Below are 18,995 nucleotides of genomic sequence, written 5' to 3' on the forward strand. Positions count from 1 at the left end.
ACTAGCGGGGCCACATCTGACACGGCGCTTTTTGGATTAGCAGTGCGCGGTGCATCAAATCCTCCCCGTGCGGCTGGGAGTTCGCCGATAAAAAGTCACGTGCCGCCGATAGCAACTGCAGCAACGTACAACGTGAAAGGGCAAGGCCAGGCCGCCGCACACATGCGGCCAGATTTTTCGTTCGCTTTTCCAGCCTTGAGCGGAGTGCGGGATTCATGGTGTCAACAAAGCTTGCCCGTAGCAGACGGCAGTCTGAGCTGCGCGATAGCGGAAGTACGTCACCGCTGAGGAGCGCAGCATCATGGGAGGCAAGGCTCGCGCGCCGTCAACAGCGGAGAGTATGTCGAAAGGAGGAGGAAACGCGGAGTGACGATAATGCGCGGTTTTGGATTTACGATTTCTCACCTAATACTCATCGCTTTAACAAAATTCTTTCGGGAGGAGATTGCTAATACTGTCCTTTATTTGGTTACATGTACATCCATGCATCGGCGGAAGGTATTTCAGGACCCCTTTAATACCCGAATTCAGTATCTTGAGTAATCGAATTAAGGACGCGATCAGTAAGTTAGTCCGTCTTCCCTGCAATATTTGTCCTTCTATAATATTTGTGTTCAAATATAAGCGATTAGACCAAAGAAAGAAAACAGTTCTGCTACAATGGGAACCGTGTCTTACTGTGGAAAGCTAAAGGTTTGTGGTCGTGGGTGCAGATGAATTTGCACTGGCCTTATAGGAAAGTGCGACATCCGTGCGTTTCAGTGATAACATTTCGAATACGACTACGATAGCCACGATGCCCTCCTTGAAAGTTTCTGTAGACGAAAGGGGAAACATTATGACCAAGGACTTGTACAGTGCTCACGGATTGAAACGCGACACCGCGAGCGCGCGGCCGCTGGTATATGCAGCGTCGCCCGCGGACGCCCGCGGAAGCTAGGCGTTGCACTTTGGCACACCGCGAGGATGAGGGCGTCATCCTCGCGGTGTGCCAAAGTGCAACGCCTAGGTTCCGCGGGCGTCCGCGGGCGACGCTGCATGTACCGGCGGCCGCGCGCTCGCGGTGTCGCGTTTCAATCCGTGAGCACTGTACATATTGATGTAGTTTGAGACACCTGAGTAAGAACAATTTGAATAATGCTTCGCTAATATTCCGATGTAGACCACGGAGGAGCATGGGGGTTGGTGGAAAAAGCGAAAAGGGAAATTGAATAGCATAGGTTTTCTTACTATTGAATGAAATAAAAAGGGTTACCCGGGAAGCGTGCGCAGTGATGAAGAAATACCATTAAGCTCCTGCATTTTTAACGTGTTTCACGATATGACAAGATAAAAAGATAACAAACCCACTGAAAGACACTAAAAAACATTTTTTGGTCATTGTTACGGAATATTAGGAAATAGCTTCTGTGAACTGTTCGGGATCTTTTTCAGTTCAATGAACAAGTTCAAGCCATAATCATACGTATGTTCGTTTTTTCTTTCAGCTCACGATGCACATATGAGAGCACGCAGAAGCAATTTTAGCTGGAGTGCGTAGCTTTACGAGCGCAAGTCGGCGTAAGTGACACGAGAAAACCCGGTGGCTTTGTTTTCCTCGCAGGTGCCCGTCACCCCAGATGATGACGAGGACGGGGGGATGTACGACGACGTGGATAAACTGGACAGTGCCAGCCTGGTGCACCAGTACATCGATCGCGTGGGAAGCCTGAGCACGGAGCGTGAGCCGAGCTGGCACTCGCTCTACCTGTCGCTCAGCGAGGACCATGACCAGGCCACCACTGCGGCCGCCGACGGGGACCTCAAGGTGGCTGCTGCCGCCGACCGGACGTGACGAAGGTTGTCCCTCGTCTGAGGGAGGTAGAACTGAGCGGAGGGCTGAGGAAGCTCGCTCTTCAATGTAAAGGCAGTAACTGGGAACAAAACGCAGGTACGTTGGGGATATACTTCATTCGTGCCCATCAGGGAAATTACCAGTGACCTTGCACAGGTGGCAAATAGCATTATTACTAAGAGCTGGGTAAACATGTCGTCCTTCCTGTGATCAGTAAGATTACGAATAACGGTGAACTTGAAAGGAAGCCAAAACATCACAAAAAACGTGCGATCGTATGAAAGACAAGATTTTCCATATCAGAATGTGTTCCACCGCCATTATCCATCTTACACTGAAACGAAAACAAAATCTGATAAACCGAGTATACACAAACTGCAGTGTGGACGAGTTTTCTAAAATTTTAATATGGTCTTTGCTTTAGTGCATGCCTCGAGGCTTGAAGATATGTTGTTAAGAGGCATGAAGAAACAGGTCTCTGGACACCCCGGTTTGTGGAATAAAGAGGAACCAAACCAAATTGTTAGGCAAGATTTTTCTTTGTATCTAGTACTGTGGAGGGAAAGGTGCACACAATGTTGGGAGTTTTAGACAACGCCATAAAAGTGCTGTTAATGTATGAACGTTTTTGCGGCGTTTATTTGTGCCCAAACACCTAACATGTTTCCTTTTTCGAACGCTCAATAATCTGTTTTTGTGGCACAAGGGTTAATTTGTGGCCTCCTTTCCCTAACAAAATCTAGAAGCGGAACCACCAAGATGACTGAAAAAAGATAAACAGTGTGTTTCGATCGGGTCTTCATCGTCTATATGGCTGCAGGTAGGAAAAAAACGGGCAAGCATGACCATGATGCTCGGAAGCGCAGAATTGGTTGTTGTTCGAGCAGAATGAGGTTGTATGTGCTTAGTAGTCTTGTGTTAGTTCCAGTCCTGAAGGTGAGAGTAATCTACCACTTTCTTTGAGCCTTTGCGAAGACACGCGAACCATTTCTACCCAATCAGAGTGAAAGCCTCACAGGGCGACGGGCCCAAATTCTGAGTTGCGCCAGCTGTACGCCATGGGACGCTCTTTAGAAAGGTCTCCGTCGACCCCTTTCTGTAACCCCGTATTCGCTTACATTTTTTCTTGATTCCTTTCCCTTTATCATTATTAACCTAGGCTCAGAGATGTGCTAGTATGCAATATGACGCCTTCGAACATCTATCAAGCGTCTTTTGCCACCGCTAACACGTGGCTTCTGAAACAATCCATTAATAGGACATGTAACTTGTGATGTAAATTACCCACGTCAACCTTGACGACCAATACGCTGCGTGGACTTGTGTTACCTGATAAAGGGTCTCAGTTTCCAACATTTGATCGGAACCAATCGCTATCATCCTTATCGCCTTCACCATCATCATCATCATCGCCTTCACCATCATCACTCTGGCTTAGTCTGCGTGAGTTGATCATTCGGTACAGTCTCAATGGAAAAAGATTGGCACAAGTGATTCATGACTGGAGCCGAAAAATCTCGACACGTGGCGCAATCGTTGCCCAGCGCGCCGATAGCGAGAGTGGCAAGCACGTTCCATTTTCCAAGAAGCGGTGGCTGGCAGAAAGCAGCCCATCCTGCTGTCGGCCCATTCGAAAGCCCACAAGCCCACATTCCTTATCGACAGACATGCCTATGCACATGATTTCTTTTTTTTTCCAGAGCTGCCAGCTACCTTACCGGCAAATATTTTCTGGACGACGCACTGTCAAAAGCAGTGGGTGGCAGTGCTTACGTCACAGGAAAGCAAGAGTTTAAAACCAGGTGTGGTTCGAATAATTTTTATCAGAACGACAGACGACATAAGTTGCAAGCTGTTTGTGGGAGTGCTTAGCGCCGACCACCCCTTCTTAAGAAAATGGAATGTGCCTTGCGCTGTCGCTGTAGGAGCGCTAAATGACAATCGCGCCGCCTGCCACGATCATTCCGCTCTAGTCATGAATCACTTGTGTCAATCTTTTTCCGTTGAGACTGTACATCTGATGCCCCTTTCCAGCTATTCGGCAATTCTTCCGGGGCGACGTGTCAACTACAGGTAACAGGGTAACAGGTAACACCCCTCAGCCATCAGTAGGAATTACTTCCCCGTCTTGAATATGCTGAAAACGCAAGCTAGACTACTTTGTTTTGCAAACTAGATACCCACATTCTGTTAGCTGCATTATTTTCATTGAAGACGCCTTCTGTGTGTCCATGAAACGTGCCGCACTACTGCCATAGTGGAGCATTTATTTCTTCCATTGCAGATATGGCGACTTGTGGTAATAAATTTGCTTAGTACACGTTTTTCAGCGTGAACATCGTTGTGATGCGACGAATTGGCCGCATCACAAAAATAGCTTTTATCGCATACTATATGTAGAGAAAACGCCTGTTGGGGCAGAAAATATTACGGAAAGGAAATGTTTTTAATGGGAGATATCTCAGTGCCATTGAAGAACGGAAAGTAGACAAAGCCGACTGTCACCGTTTGGAGGGGTGCTGACCAAAAGAATGGGTCGTCAACTCTGTCGAGGAAACATACACCATGACTCCACAGATCGCCAGTGGCGATGGGGTGGCCGTTTGATGCGGCCATTTGAATCTTTGAAGATGGTGGGCAACACAAGAAAGAGAAAAGTTTGAACAAGGTTTGAAACTTTGAACAAAAAAAAACTTTGAACAAGAAAACTTCGAAAGAAAACTTTGGCCTCTGAGTGTTGCCAATGTTTCGGCACAGAGACGCCTTCGTCAAAACGATATATATATACATATATATATTGTGGGCACTAGTATTGTTGGAGAACGGGAGAAATATTCAGTGCAATGTACTGTGGTGCATTTTTTGTTGCAGCTTATTCCCAAGTCACCGCCCACCACCTTCGTGTCCCTTGTTCGTCACGAGCCGGAACGACAACAAAGCAGACATTGATATCCGCGCCGCATGCATCTGTGGATGTATGATTTTTATTGTACCTTGGCACTTGAAGTCGCCTAAGTGTGGGTCATGCCTGTGTCGAGCAACTCTCCCCCATTTCAAGGGTGATTGTACGCAGCAACCTTCCGCTACTTTTTCAAGCATATTCACAGCGGCAGTAATGCAGTACTGGTTTTGTGCTCATCGGGCATATAAGAAACCGACTTTGTTGAGCTTTAGCACAGTTGTACTTAACAGTGGAGGGTTTTTTTAGAGGTCGGAGCTCATTGTATACTTGCTCTTGAATCTGGAAGCTACTTTGACTACCCCGAAACTAGCTTTTCTACATCCCGCTCGTTGCGCACACGTAATCACGGGGGTATCGCAGAGTGTGTGCTGTACACGCCAGAAGAAGTTGACCGTGAGAAAAAATTTCTTTCGGCCTGACTTGCATACAGAAATGGCTGCGACTCCAGTGCCCTGATCAATAAAACTTGGCCTCGTAGAAAGACCCCATATCACAAAATGTCGGAAAGTAACTAGGTTCTTGGGAGATAAGACATCTGAGACAGATTTGTAATCACAATGTACGTTTGTCCAAAATGCCTATCATTCGTAATTTGCACTAGTCGTTCTCTAATTACTTCGCTACATTGTAGCTATACGATTTTGGTAACTGGTTAAATTGAAGAAGACAAAATCCAGGACTTGACCTTATTATGGCACAAATCAGAGGAATAATGGTAAGTAGGTGCTTTAAAGATTTTGTGCGGCACAAACGTATGCCTCATAGCTGCTTGTCATGCGTAAAACACACATGATTAGCTATTTCAGTGTGCTTTAATTGTCCATTAGGCCACAGAAACCCCCTGGCAACATCGATACGTTAGGCAAGAAGGTGAAGGGCGCCTTCCGTCCTCATTGTTACGATCTTCAGTGCACCTCAGTTTAATGTTGCACCGGAAATGTGAAGTAAGCGAATTATTTCTTGAAGTTTTGGACTCTCCTCGCTTTCATTCAATAAAGCAGTTTCGTTTCATTCAAGATAGAACCGATCCTTAAAAAGCCAGACGCTCTACAGCATAATTAATACAACAAGCAGCAGTGGGCCGAGTACCGATTTGCAGTGAAAGGTACAGATAATACATTATGAACATACTTATAAGTACCACTCTGGAAAAAAATGCGGAAGCGAGGTTATATACCATACAGTCTTAAATTACGCACAAGCAATGTATGCTGCAGGCTGTCAGGAGCATCTAGTACACCGAAACATATGTAGAATTTCTATGACCTGTACGGGACACCACGAGGACGGCGCTATTTGGGATGGCTCTGGAGCCCAAACTTGTTTTGTACTCATATAACCAGCGCACCACGCGAGATGCCAAACGTGGTTGGGGAGCACTTCCAATGAATTACTGAGGTACGCGCGCCTGCAACAATCCCATGGTGCGCGCATTTCGAGTTCATGGACGCAACTGTGCCGGTTTCCCATGGCACGCATTTGCGAAACAAAATAATGACGGGAAAAAAGTAGGGGCCGGCACACTCAAAGCGTGGATTTCGGGGAAAATGTATTTGAAAAGGAATCAGACTGCGTAGACTCTTTTATTTGGCGCTGCCTTGATCGCTTCACGATTAAAAACTTCAATAATATGGTATTGCTTTTGAAAATGGTGAAATGCACTAATATTTGTGTAGTTTACGTATGCGGCGTTTTGAAGCACTCTGGGTGGTATAAATTAGCTCCCAATCATTCACCGCGTCATTCATGTGATTTCTGTATTATTAGCGGTTGCTCTATAGTTGTTGAGCATCAATCGAACGGAGTTTTTTCGCAAATGTCATACCGGATTGATGAGGGTGTTATTTTAGGTTTAATACAGGCGGAGTTGTAACAGCATAGTCCATTTTGAGAAAGGGACGGTCTCTTAAGAGATTTAAGTTAGAAACGACTATTCGTAATGATGCGGATGGAGCACTCTCCCGCTTTGGAACTATTGAGTGCCCTTCAATGCGAAAATACATTACAGATTTCACGCTCTGCAGCGACCGATACTAATGGAGTTTTGAATATGTAGCATTATGAATAACGTCAGTGGGGAGTGTTTGAAGCCTTCTCGGGGATAAGACGATACCCTGAACTATACAGGATTTCGAAACGCAAACTTAGACGCCTGACGCGAGCCTTTTTTTTAGAAAGGTACAGACTCCCAAATTTTTAATAATATAGCAGGAGCGACGACTGATCGGCATGTCAGCGCCTTACCACGGTGTTCACCCGCAAACTTGGCGAAGGTGCGCGCACGCGCATAGAGCTATCTATTGTGGGAGCGTCAGGAAGGGAAGGGACCCTGTGCTCGCTACTTTTTTTGCTCGACTAGTCAACCAACCCCATGCACATGACATCTCCCCGTGATCCCAGTGTTACTGTATTTTATCCTCTATATCTCTGATATTCTCGAACTGCACTGAAAACATTAGCGAGATAATTAGTAAAACAATAATTCGTGATGTACTTATGATCACTTTTTCACAAAAGCTGAATTCACTTGTGGTTTTGTAGCTTTTTTCCGCGGATCTGTAGCCTGCGCTCAGTGAAGGCGCCGATTGGCTAGTCGCTTGGGGAGCATCCGCGGCACGGGAGATTTTTTTTGTCGGCGAAATTCGAACGATAGCACTTGTGGCACTAAAAGTTCTCCCCGAAGCATAATGGTTTTCAGGTCGCTCCCTTTTTGCTGGCTGAATCACAAAACACAATTACCAGTGAAGTCATTACACGAGCGTAACTGGCATCACAGTGCCGCCCAGTCAGCTTGCATGGAGGGAAGATCTTCGGGAAAAATGGCACAGCTTATTCAATTGCATGTGCGCAACGGGCTTATAACAGTCCATTATTCAACATCACGTGACCAGGTCGAGCGGTGTGCGTACATGGGAGGTAGCTACAACATGTACAGGAGGTATACGTATCTTCAGATCGTGGCAGTAACATACGTTCACAGATTTGGTGTATTATCATTGGAGAGAACAAGATTCGGTGCAACACTGTAACTGCTGCGGCAAAGTGTCGAAAAGTGTAAATGTTCACTTCGCATTGTTTACCCCGCAGGTGCTGCCGCAAAAAAAAGGTGTTCGTTAATTTATGTCTCATATCACACGTGTTTTGCTACTTGATATCCGGAAGAGCATGGCAAAAAAAGAGCTGCAGCTGTTTCTTTGCCACTCTCTTACGGGTATCAAATGTTTTACATGTACTACATATGCTGTCTGCTTGGTGTGTACAGGCCTCTCGCTGCATTTTTACAAAACATGTCATTGTGAAACTTCTTGCCTAGTGTTGAAATTTTCATGCTTTCGACTGGAAGCGCCGGGATATGATGGTTGCGGGAACATGTCAACAAAGGGGTATAGTAGAATGCTTCGGGGGTATTAAAGCACCCAAGGATGTTATTTTGTATCCCCAGCTGCAACGACAGTTGAACCGAGCATAAACTTCCCTGTAGTGACACGCTTTAAAGTGGAGTGAATGTCTCGACGTTTTCTGTGAGTTCGTTTGTTGATAGTGCGAAGGGTTGGCTTTATTCTGCTGTTCGACTTCTGCATGACCGTGACGAGATGGTTGATCTAGTCAATTCCCATGAGCTCAGGCATATCACTGATGGAGGTTCCTCTATGAATGGTTATTCATATTTATATTGTATATGTATAATATGCATATTATATACACATATTTATATACACATGTACTTACTATTGAATACTAGTCGAATGAAGTGAAAAAGTGCTAAAATTACATTGATTTTCTAAATTTTTGCAGAGGAGTATAAATGGGCAATCAGGTTGCGAAAAATCGCTCGCTAGTTTGTATGTATGGATGTTGCACTAGCTTTCATAAGCTTATCAAGGCAAAAAAGCAGAATAAAATTGCACAGCCTTTTCTGCTACCGCTTCGCCTGTTCGAAACAGAGAGTTGCGATGAACCGTAGCCAAAAAATGACAAAAATCCCCCTCGCGAGGGGCACGATCAAATGCAGAGCATTTCCGGGGGCGCACGACGTTAAGTAGTTTGCGTTACGTTAATGTTGTTGCACTTGTGGCAACTGCTGACGAGAGAGCGCTCGTCAGCAGTAATTTGAATGAGTCAACGATATAAGGCGCGTCCGTAGCGTCCCGTTCTGTATCGGCTTTGTGGCGCAGTGGGTAGAGCACCATGTACATTGCGTTCCGCCCGCAGTGTCGAGGGACCGAAACCTGGCGACGGATAGTATTTTTTTTTATATAGTAGGGAGGGGTGCGGTGCGGACTACGGACGTCAACACGGGTGACATCGTGAGTTACTGAAATGCTCTGCATTTAATATTTACGGTGGTACAATAACCACTGTATTTTTTAATGAACTCTACTTGGAGGGAGGCCGAGAACTGAGCCGCTTTGTTGGTTGGGTGGCCTAGGCATTGTTCTCTCGAATACGATGCTGCGAGGTCAACTTGGGATGGAAAATCTGCTGGACAAGGTATGGATGGACTATAACGCATGTTTGACCATGATTGGGCGGAGAACGCCACCACGGCGTTCCGCAGTGCCTTGGTATAGCTTCTTTAAAGCCGTTATTTCATTTCCTTAAAGACTGGGCACCTTCATTGTTTGCGAGCTAGCTAGCACCATGAAAACAGGCCGTAATACTGAAAGAAAGAAAACCGGTGCGAATTAACGATTCGGGTATGAGGCGCCCTCCACTGCAGCGCGCCTTACAGACCAAGTGTATCTTCGGAGCGTTAAACCGGCAACAATTGGAATTTTAGACAAGGAAAAGAAGTAAGTATTCGGGGAAAGTAAAAAGAACAAACGCTCGCACATTCCTTCCCATAATGAAATCTTGCAACGCATAGTAGAGGTGTATCAGGCACACGAAGCAATCTGGGGAATTAAATTCTGCTAGAACTGTACAAGGCACTCACGGCCGCGGTGGTTGAATGCGGTGTTTCAATGGTTGACGGCTCGATTGCCAGCCGTGGTGGATGCTTTTGTTATGGATTTGAAAAATGAAAATGCCTCTTCATCGAGATAACGTCCCAGTTAAAGAACCGAAAGGGTTCTATAAATTGGTCGCAGACCATTTTTTCGTATCTACATGGCCTCATAGCTGCTTTTAAGTGCTAGTCTGAGCACTCAGGACGTTAAACCTGCTCCTTCTTCGTGTGCTCTGGGTCAGTGTTTTCGCTGTCTTTTCTAAATGAAACATAAACCAACTCACTCATCAGTAAGTACTGCTTCTCATCATTGACCAGCTTGAGCATCGTTGCGGGACCCCAATTTGAGCTTCAATGCCACGCTAATGGGAGTGAGTGCACAACGATTACGAGGCAACTGCGTATACACAATTGGAGGCATTTTTTCAAATGTGCCATAAAGTTCCAGCTGAAAGGAAAAAGCAACGCAATACCACGTATTTTGAATATAAGAGGCGGCACAACGGTAGTACGACGGCGGGTATTGACTAATAGAATTGTCCACCGCATACTAACAGCTCGCTAAACCGGAGGAAGAGTGCCAGGCATGAAAACAATGCAACGGATGCCTCAAAGCTTCTCTTCGGTTCAAGAAAGATGGGCCGAATAGAAATAAGCTGCGCACACATAGGTGGTAGACACAAAATACACTTGAAGAAAGAGCAACAAAGCCCAAGGGGCAGGAAAAAAAGAAGACGTGGCATGCGCTGCCGTTCTCTTTCTAATACAGGGGAGAAAAAAAATGCGCGGCAATCCACCCTGTGAAGGTGGTTGGAAAGCAAAACTGTACACGACACCCACAACGGTTACCGATGCGACGTCACTTGAATTCACACGCGTGACTCTACAAGGAGGGAAACCAAAGCGAAATGCTGTTAACCACACCCTTTATTACTTCAAAGAGATATTCTTTGCTAAGGGAAAACCAATGCATGATCCATGAATGTTGGCTGGTGAGTGGTATTATTGAAGCACGTCAGTGAAAACTGTTTTTTTATAGAATGAAAGGAAGCTCCAACCCGGTGTTAGAAGATCGCACTTCTCCTCCGTCTCTGCCGCCGCCGATGGAGGCGGCGAGATCGGCGGCACAGACGGAGGAGAAGAGAAGTGCCATGCGGGTGTGTGAGCTTCCTTTCATGGTAAGTGCATAGCAGAGCTCTTCTTGGGCGCTCACTGCACCCAAGAAGAGCAACAAGGCGTCCCGTGGTAACGCTGTCATTCGCAGCGTACCCCAGAGGCTTCGAAAGCCAAGGGGTTATTATAGTCATAAGCGTCCGAAACTCGTAAACCGCTGGCGCTTGTCCTACATCTCCCCGTTGTTTAGTGCAAAAAAACATATAGGTATATTTCAGGTAAAATGTACGCAATTAACCTGCAGCGCGCGCGTTTATTTAGTTAGGAACGCTCGTTGGGTTGGTTTTTACGATAGTAAGCGAAAAAAGCGGCAGTGTAAAAAAACAATGGCGTGTTCGAAATGCGCAGAAAGGCTCCAGCCGCGCAAGAAGAAAATGGCATGTTCGAAATGACGCAGTAAAGCTCCAGCCCCGCAAGAAAAAAAAATTACGCGTCTTAAATGACGCCGAACCGCGCGAGGATATGAAATTAAAACAGGCACAAAAAGAACAGAACTCCCGCTGGCACAGTTTCCGGCAGGGGCCCGCGAGCACTGCGCAGGCGAGAAATTTGAATTGCATGGGGTGGTAGCAGTGAGTGGATAAAGGCGCTGCAGCCCATTATGGCGAATCACTGCTCTGCACTTCTGACAGCTTTCACATTGAGTGGACTGGCTTTAATTTTTCACTAACTCCTAGCGCATGCACAAGGCCCGCACACGGCCGGTGCACGCGCGTTGGGCGGAGCACACAGCGGTGCGAGAGGTCATGTGACGCTACAACGTGGGATTAAGCGAGAACGCAGAGGGTAAACCCGCAGATGTGCTCGGTGAGTGCACCGTCTGAACGCCCCCTCGCCCCCCTCCCTCCCCCCCGGTCTCCGCGTGGGCTCTTACCTCAATCGGTAAGACAACAGGCGCTCGCTCCCTTTCTCTATTCATTCCAGGTTCGATTCTCGCCGTTGCTGTTGCCGGAACTGTTCTTTTTTTTTTTGCGGGAGTTGTCTCTTGACACCAACAATTGCTACACAACCCTTGCGGGGTGGAAGTAAAAAGCTTCGCTTTAAAAAGCCGAATGTATGGGAAATAACAGTGGGTGCACTAAATCGATTTCTGTCAGCTACAGCTAACAGAAAGTGTAAAGCCTACAGATGCGCAGTGTTAATAATGGCAGTGTACGGCCCAATGTATGGGAAAGTTCAGTGTAAAATTTGGTGTTTAATGAGCCGAAGCTACATCAGGGCTATATATAGTACTATTGAGCAATGTCGGAGGTTAATTTACAGGTTACATGCGGTTCATCAATGTGCGCACAATCTATTCATTGCTCAGTGGCTTGTTTGCTGCGGCAACCCCAAATACAGACCTTGCGAGATCGAGGAACAGAGGTCTCTACCTCGTGAAGAACAGCAAAACGACAGAAGCACTGTCGCTTACTTCAAGCTCAGGGGCTTAAGACGTTTCTTCTTATTGCTTTGTAGTGCATCACTGGGCTTTTGCACAAGCCGTCGGAAGGCTCCTACATTGGCAGCAGCGCCGTGTGTCGTTAAAGGTGCCGCCCTGGACTGAATGCTTCACTTGTGCATATTGCCGCGTTCCTGGCTACTTTTCATTGCTGCAGTGTTTTATGTCGTGTGTGTATGCAGGTCAGATCGCATGCGGAAAATAAAATGTTTGTGGCTAGGAGAGGCACATAATTGTGTTATTATGCTATTGTATCACTATATTGTTGTGCGGGAGATGTGCAGTAGCTGTACTGCATGCTTTTTTCTCTTTCAGTACATACCAAACACAGGAAGCGTAATTGAGCCTCAAGAACTGATGCTTTGTATAAAACTGCTGAGAGACCTATTTACACTTGTTACAAACGTTATTTTTCCTGTTAAAATTCCCTACGAAAACAGCACACCATTACAAGTCACCTTTTCGTGGCCCTATTATGGTGTGATCTTTGTGCAGAAGGAGATTTGTAAGCTGTGATTTACTAGTCCCGTGCTCTGTCAACGCTGTGTTGCATCAATAAAGAATTAAATTAAAATTTGCCTTTGTTGCGGATAACTAATCGTCAACCATTGGCGGTGAACGCGAACACAGGCGGCGCTGCGAAGCACGCCTCCGTGACGTCAGCTTAGGGATTCTCGCATTTGTCGTCTGCTTCACTCAGGATCGCTCTCCCTGCTGTTTCTTTGCGGTCGGTCAACGTCTGATGCTTGTCCGCACCAGAATTGGCGTGTGGGTAACTTTTTATCACAATAATAGGCTCAAAATTGCATACACTAGCTCATGGTGTCAATTACAGTATAGTTTTGGATACCGCTACGGGAGAAACATTGCCGGCGCCACCCCATTCCTTGCGAAGCCGTTCCTGTGCGGAGCGCCAAGAGTCGGAGCTAGGCGTCAGCTTCTCATGTAAGCATTCGAACAAAAGGAACAGTCAGCTGCTAATAACCGACAACAGCGAAAATGGAAGACCAAAACAAATTCTAGGCCTTCAGGGCTGGCGGCTTTGGCAGAAGGCATCACGATTCCCGGTAATCATACATGTAAGGTAAAACAGTTTTTGCAACCTTGCCGAACGCTCGAACGCGTTTTGTCACATCACTTTACGTTGTCAAGGCATGAAAGTTTGCCGACATGCACTATGGACTGCAAAAACTGCAGGTTGAGTTCCAAATAACCCAGTTTGTATATACGCACGTGCTGAGTCTATACCAGGCATCTAACCAGTATGGAGGTTTATTGAGCGAAACGAGACACGTCTTCGTTAAATTTATAGTAACACATATATGTTTGTTAAGACCTGGAGGGATATTTCGGAACATTTTGCTCAGCCATATCTTCCCGATATTCGGATATGCGTTATAGGAAAACTGCACTCAAGAGGAGGATGAGGTAGAGGAGGAGGGGAAAACTTTGTTTAACAATTAAATCGATCTGGTTAGTGGGCCGGGTCCTCAGTCCAGGACAAGAGAGTAAAAGTAATTTTCTTCAAATCATAGAACGCCATCCCGAGTAGAATAGGATTTGTTCTTCGCGCCTGGAAGGGTTGAAAAGCAATAAAGAGCTACTTGGAATTCTTCGGTTTCGAGTCTTGTAATATATGCAGGTATACTATTTATTACGTTAGTTAGCGAGTATATCATGCCTTCAACACTGTAATCATGACATCATTGTTCGAGTTGAGAGTCAGTTCGTTATGATAACTATATAATTACGATAGAAATTCGCAGCACAAAAGCCACCTTCGAGTACTGTGGACCACGTTGTTTATGGCGCGATCGCGGTGGCGTAGCACAAACCTTCTCATTGTATTTGCATGTAAATAAACAAAGCACGCTGCGGATATGTACCTTCTTGCACGCAGCCGTAATGAAAGCCAATTTGTGAAGAAGGGAATGTATGCCATACAAAATGAAGGAAATATCCACACGACCTTTGTGAGGCTCCCAAACATCCCGAAACCTCCTAATAAGAAGTTGGTAACGGCAAAGAAAAATTAATGCGTTGGGCAGAAAAAAAAGCAAGAAACATTAATCCGATACAAGACAACAACGAAAGAAACAGAAGAAAGCCGCTTTATTTCCTGCTGTGCGATGAGCGTGTAGAGGCCGCTGCTTGGTACGTAATATTAGACTGTTGAGTCTTCATAGGAGCATCTCAAAAATACTGCAGGGAAGCCTACGCATTTTGAATACTTATCGAGAAGCTCTGATCGTTGATTCTCGCGAATAAGCAAGAAAGGACGAGTTACACACGATCTTCTGACCGATACTCTGAAGAAAGTTGTTCTCTATCTCTTCGTGTGTTGCAAACTTGTGGGGGATACAGCTTCAAATTATTCAGATGCGTCAGAAGCTGGCAAAATAACTGAGTCGCTAGAAATACGCTTTTTAACGCACTACAGCAACGAACCGGACGATTTCTAGTCCAGGCACTGTTGCCCCTCACAAGCGGAGTGTAGCAGACGACAGCGGCGCGAATCCCTAAGCCGACGTCAGAGCCAGGGGGCGCCACTCAAAGATCTCACCGCCAATAGCGCAAGGAACAAACGAAGACACATGTAATATGTACACGGCGCTTATCAATTATACCGTCGGTTACATCCATCAATGCTCGTCTTTAAAAAAATTTTCTTGATGGAACCCTTTCTCCGTTATCACCACTTAAATCCTACAAGAACATCGCATTTTTGGTCTATTTGGTTTAAAACCAAGAACAAGAACGGCATTACCTAATTATTTTAAAAACCATAATGATTTTCGCCTGTTAGAACACTGTGCGCCGTCTTGGCGATCTTAACCAACGTTCGAGTGGGTATCCAGAATTGGTATCCAGAACAAAACACGCGTGCCCCCAGAACCTGCCACCAACTGGCATCGTGTCTTTTATCTGAATACCCGATGTGGCACTGCACTACAGCCGCGGCCAAGACCGGCAATACGGCCCCCAGACTTCGCGCTAGGAAAAATTGCGTTGCTTTTACTGCTAGAAGAAATATGCACAAATACAGCAGTTTGGGTTCTTTGCAATAGAGAGGCGTGAACTGGCCCTCAATGTTCTGTTACACAAAACCAGTAATTACAATTTTCTTAGTACTTGTAAAAACAACACGAAAAATGTCATTTTATTCCTCTCATATCTCTGAATTATACGCAGTCAAAAAATCAGTCCTTTCTCCCTGGAGAGAGGGAAGTCCAGCGGAGCTGGCGATCTGGTTGTATTTGCTATGCAGGGTGTACCTATATTGGGTATTTGCTATATTTAAATTATAAGGGCAGTGGTCCCATCTCTACGTCGCAGGCTAAAGACACACATGATTATTGAGTAGAGAAAATGACGGTTTATGATAAGCATCTACGCCAATTACAGCGCTGGTTCAAGTGCACCATTCCGTATTAGAGGAATAATTGGGATGAGCGCGCAATCTTCGCTCTGGGGGCCGAAAGTATCTGGATGTCCATAGCGCTGCTGGTCACCAGGATCTCCCACAAGTAAGAGTTTATGCAACCGGTTCCGCTACATTTTGTCAGGCATGCGTGCTTGTCAATGACGCATGGTGCGCATGCGGCTGCGCTATTCGCAGAAAAGAGGTTCTACTTTCTGGTGCGTGTTACGGGATGGGGGTAAGAAATTTGGCTTGAGTCGAAGTAAAGCGAAATAAAAATCACAGGCCTTCCACTTTGTGAGACCGAAGGCGGCAAAGCTGCAGCTACGGTGGTTTCTCGAGTGTCGGGAGCATCCCCGGGTACTTCACCTCAGACAGAACCATGAAGTTCCTTCGAGTGCTGTTCTTGTTCCTCCTAGCGAACGACACGCGTCGCGTTTCTGCTCTCTTCGCTGCAAATGTCGTCGAAAGACGAGAGTCTTCGGCCGCCACTGCCACATAAATGCTTCTCTTCTCGTCCCCGACCTCCACGCTCTCTCTCTCTGTGTTTGTTTCTCGTCCAGCTCCCTCCACGTTAAACGCGGTGGAGGCTCGCTATAGTCAACTGAATTTTCCTGTATTCCACTCCGCGCACGTCATCTATTGGGAACTTTCTTTAGTATTGTTGGACGTCGAATGCCGCTCTTATGTCTAGGCTTGAGTTCCAGCACTTTTTGAATTTTGGGGTCATAAATGTTGTTTTCCGTGCGTATGTTTTATTTGATACCGAAAAAAACTCAAGCACATATCTTTAAATTAAAAGGACGCTGCTAGTACCAGTTATGAATTATCATCTCGCCTTAAATATGCCAAATGTATTTTTGATTAATAATGTTGACACATATAAAGTATGGTGCCCAATTTACTTTTTGCTTACTTTTATTTTGATTTACTTAGATAAGCTTCCCGTGTCAAAATTTCTATAAACTGTTTTGAGTCGGCCGCGGTGAATAGGAGCATAACAATAAATCATCCATCATCATTTTCGCTACATGGGCTGAGGCAATTTACACATTAATAAATATGTATCCGCCACAAAAACTGATGGCCTACGTCCAAGGAGACAATCGGCTGGGTTCTAGACATATGTAGAGCTTCGCTGTGAAAAACGTTGCAGTGGCATCTACGTCTAGGTCTTAAGATGTTGAACGCGAAAGCATTACTTCGATGCCGAGCGAGTGTTTTGGAAGGGGGTTGCTGCGTTCACAAAATTGCTGCGTTTCTGCTTTCCAGGTACCCAAGGGTAGCCAAGAGAGCAATACTAGCCTCAACGGTTTTGAATCGCCTTAACACAGAAAAGACACGCCATATACGCTTGTGTGGCTTGACATGTGGGCGTGAACGTTGCGGCTGCTTGATCCTGGTCAGTTCAGTCAGCTTGATCTTGGACAAGGCGAGAGTTTCTGTTTTTTAAAGTGCTTGTTGCCTGATGTCGTGGCTGGTGTGAGCGTTTTGGTTTTTCTTAGGGAGAGAAAGATAGAAAGCGAATACCTTCGTTGAGTGAGAAATAGTATGAGTTCGGGCAGAAAGGAGCCCGAAATCCAGAGCACCGGATGCAGCAGCTAGTTTCCCGCCCTCTCAACCAGGCCACGATGATATTGAGGTGACTACCTAGTCAAAGCTGAGTCCCATTTCACCACAAAAGTGGAATACGTAATATTTGAGTTGTTCTCCCCTGAGCATAACTGTGGACATGGCGACGTTGCGTGGGATAGCGCGCATATTTTCCGCATTTAGTAGCGCTTTCAAATAGCTTTGTAAGTTTTTTACCAAACATCTCCGCCCACCTACATCTATACATTGGTTTGCTTCCCGAGCAGAGTTAGTGTTTTTCAGCCTTGAAGCCTCCTCGTGGCATGCGAAGGATCGTGTTCGTGGTCATTGAAAGAGGAGACGTTTTATAATTTTTCGGGTTGTGTGGCAGTTGGGGTCTCAAGAACAGTATGTGAGTTCGCGTTCTTCTTGGTCAGCAACTAGTATCGGATCGGGACCCTGCGTCAATGTGTCAATGTAATTCGAACTTTCATTGGAAATGGGAGATTTCCGATGGTTCGGAAATCCGTCTGTAGCGATTTATGAAAAGCTGTAATGAGAGTCCGTAACAATGTTTGTGCTTTAATTTCATTGTTTCTCTATTTAGAGTGCCGACCGGATGGCTCCACTGTCTCCTTCTTCCATTCGTGGGGGGGTAGGGTCATGTAGTCACGAAGATTGCCAGGTTAGTCCGCTGCGACGGTCGCTGCCACAGTTCTATTTCACATTTATGTGTCAGTGTATACGTCTTTGCATGGTTTTGGTAGTTTATTCACAAAAATTTGATCTTGCCTTCTGACCTGCCCTTGCACAAGTTTCTGTCCAGCGATAGTCCGTCATGGCATCGAATTTCTTCTCCGAGTATAAGGTGACCATCTCGGCGACGAATACCCGTCGCTATTTTTTAACAGCCGATTCCTTCGCGCTACGAGAGCGGGTTTCTCGTCATGAAGACCAAATTAAACTCAAAGGTGTTATAAAGACCCAATTGGAGGACCACTTCGGTGATGGGAAAAACCTTGGAGCTTGAGGACTGCGTTGTATTGTGCCCTTATGAAGGCGTTTATTTAGCTTTCTTCGGTGAGGGTACGCTTGTTGTACGTCAGGATGCACAAGAACTGGTTCATATTCAGTGCCGGCATGAGTCTTATGACCGAACTCCTCTTTCAGTATTCCTATTCCCCTAATTACGAATTTTACAACGCTTCGCAGTGTGTTAAGGTACGTGGGCACCCTTTTAAAAATTTTGTAAAATTTGGACTGACAACTTTTTATTGGACATGGACCTTATAAATAACCGTATTTGATGACATTCAACAGCTAAGATCTGTGAAAATAATTCTATTGATACTTGTTTTTGACAAAAAATACCCCAACTTGGCTGTTACGGCAACATTCATAACTATTGAATGGGTCGCAGGAATTGCGAAATTTTCGGCGCAGAGGTAGCAACCTAATTGTACGATGCAACTAACTAGTATTTTTGCAGTCCGATATTTGGGAAATAATTTATAGTGAAAATTCCTACGAAAACAGAAAAATGTGCCATTTTTCTGTGCATTCGTTTATATAACTTATAATTACATCAAAACTTAGGATCCGTTTTAAAAATCCTAGTTCGTTGCACAGCCTAGTAATAAAGAA

General features: G+C 45.6%; 1 protein-coding gene across 1 annotated transcript in view; it reads left to right on the top strand.

The window, feature by feature from the left end:
* The window catches only part of LOC144137793 (uncharacterized), a 192,497-nt gene extending 179,594 nt beyond the window's left edge, over nt 1–12,903 (top strand). Inside the window, exons 4-5 of the mRNA XM_077669782.1 lie at nt 1,604–1,930; nt 4,706–12,903. Coding sequence (XP_077525908.1) covers nt 1,604–1,834 — 231 coding nt within the window. The 3' untranslated portion in view covers nt 1,835–1,930; nt 4,706–12,903. The remainder of the gene's footprint in view (nt 1–1,603; nt 1,931–4,705) is intronic.
* The last annotated feature ends 6,092 nt before the right edge of the window (nt 12,904–18,995 follow it).

This window comes from Haemaphysalis longicornis, unplaced genomic scaffold (assembly GCF_048455015.1).
Source record: "Haemaphysalis longicornis isolate Haplotype H1 unplaced genomic scaffold, Haemaphysalis longicornis Haplotype H1 scaffold_1, whole genome shotgun sequence".
Taxonomy (NCBI): Eukaryota; Metazoa; Arthropoda; class Arachnida; order Ixodida; family Ixodidae; genus Haemaphysalis; species Haemaphysalis longicornis.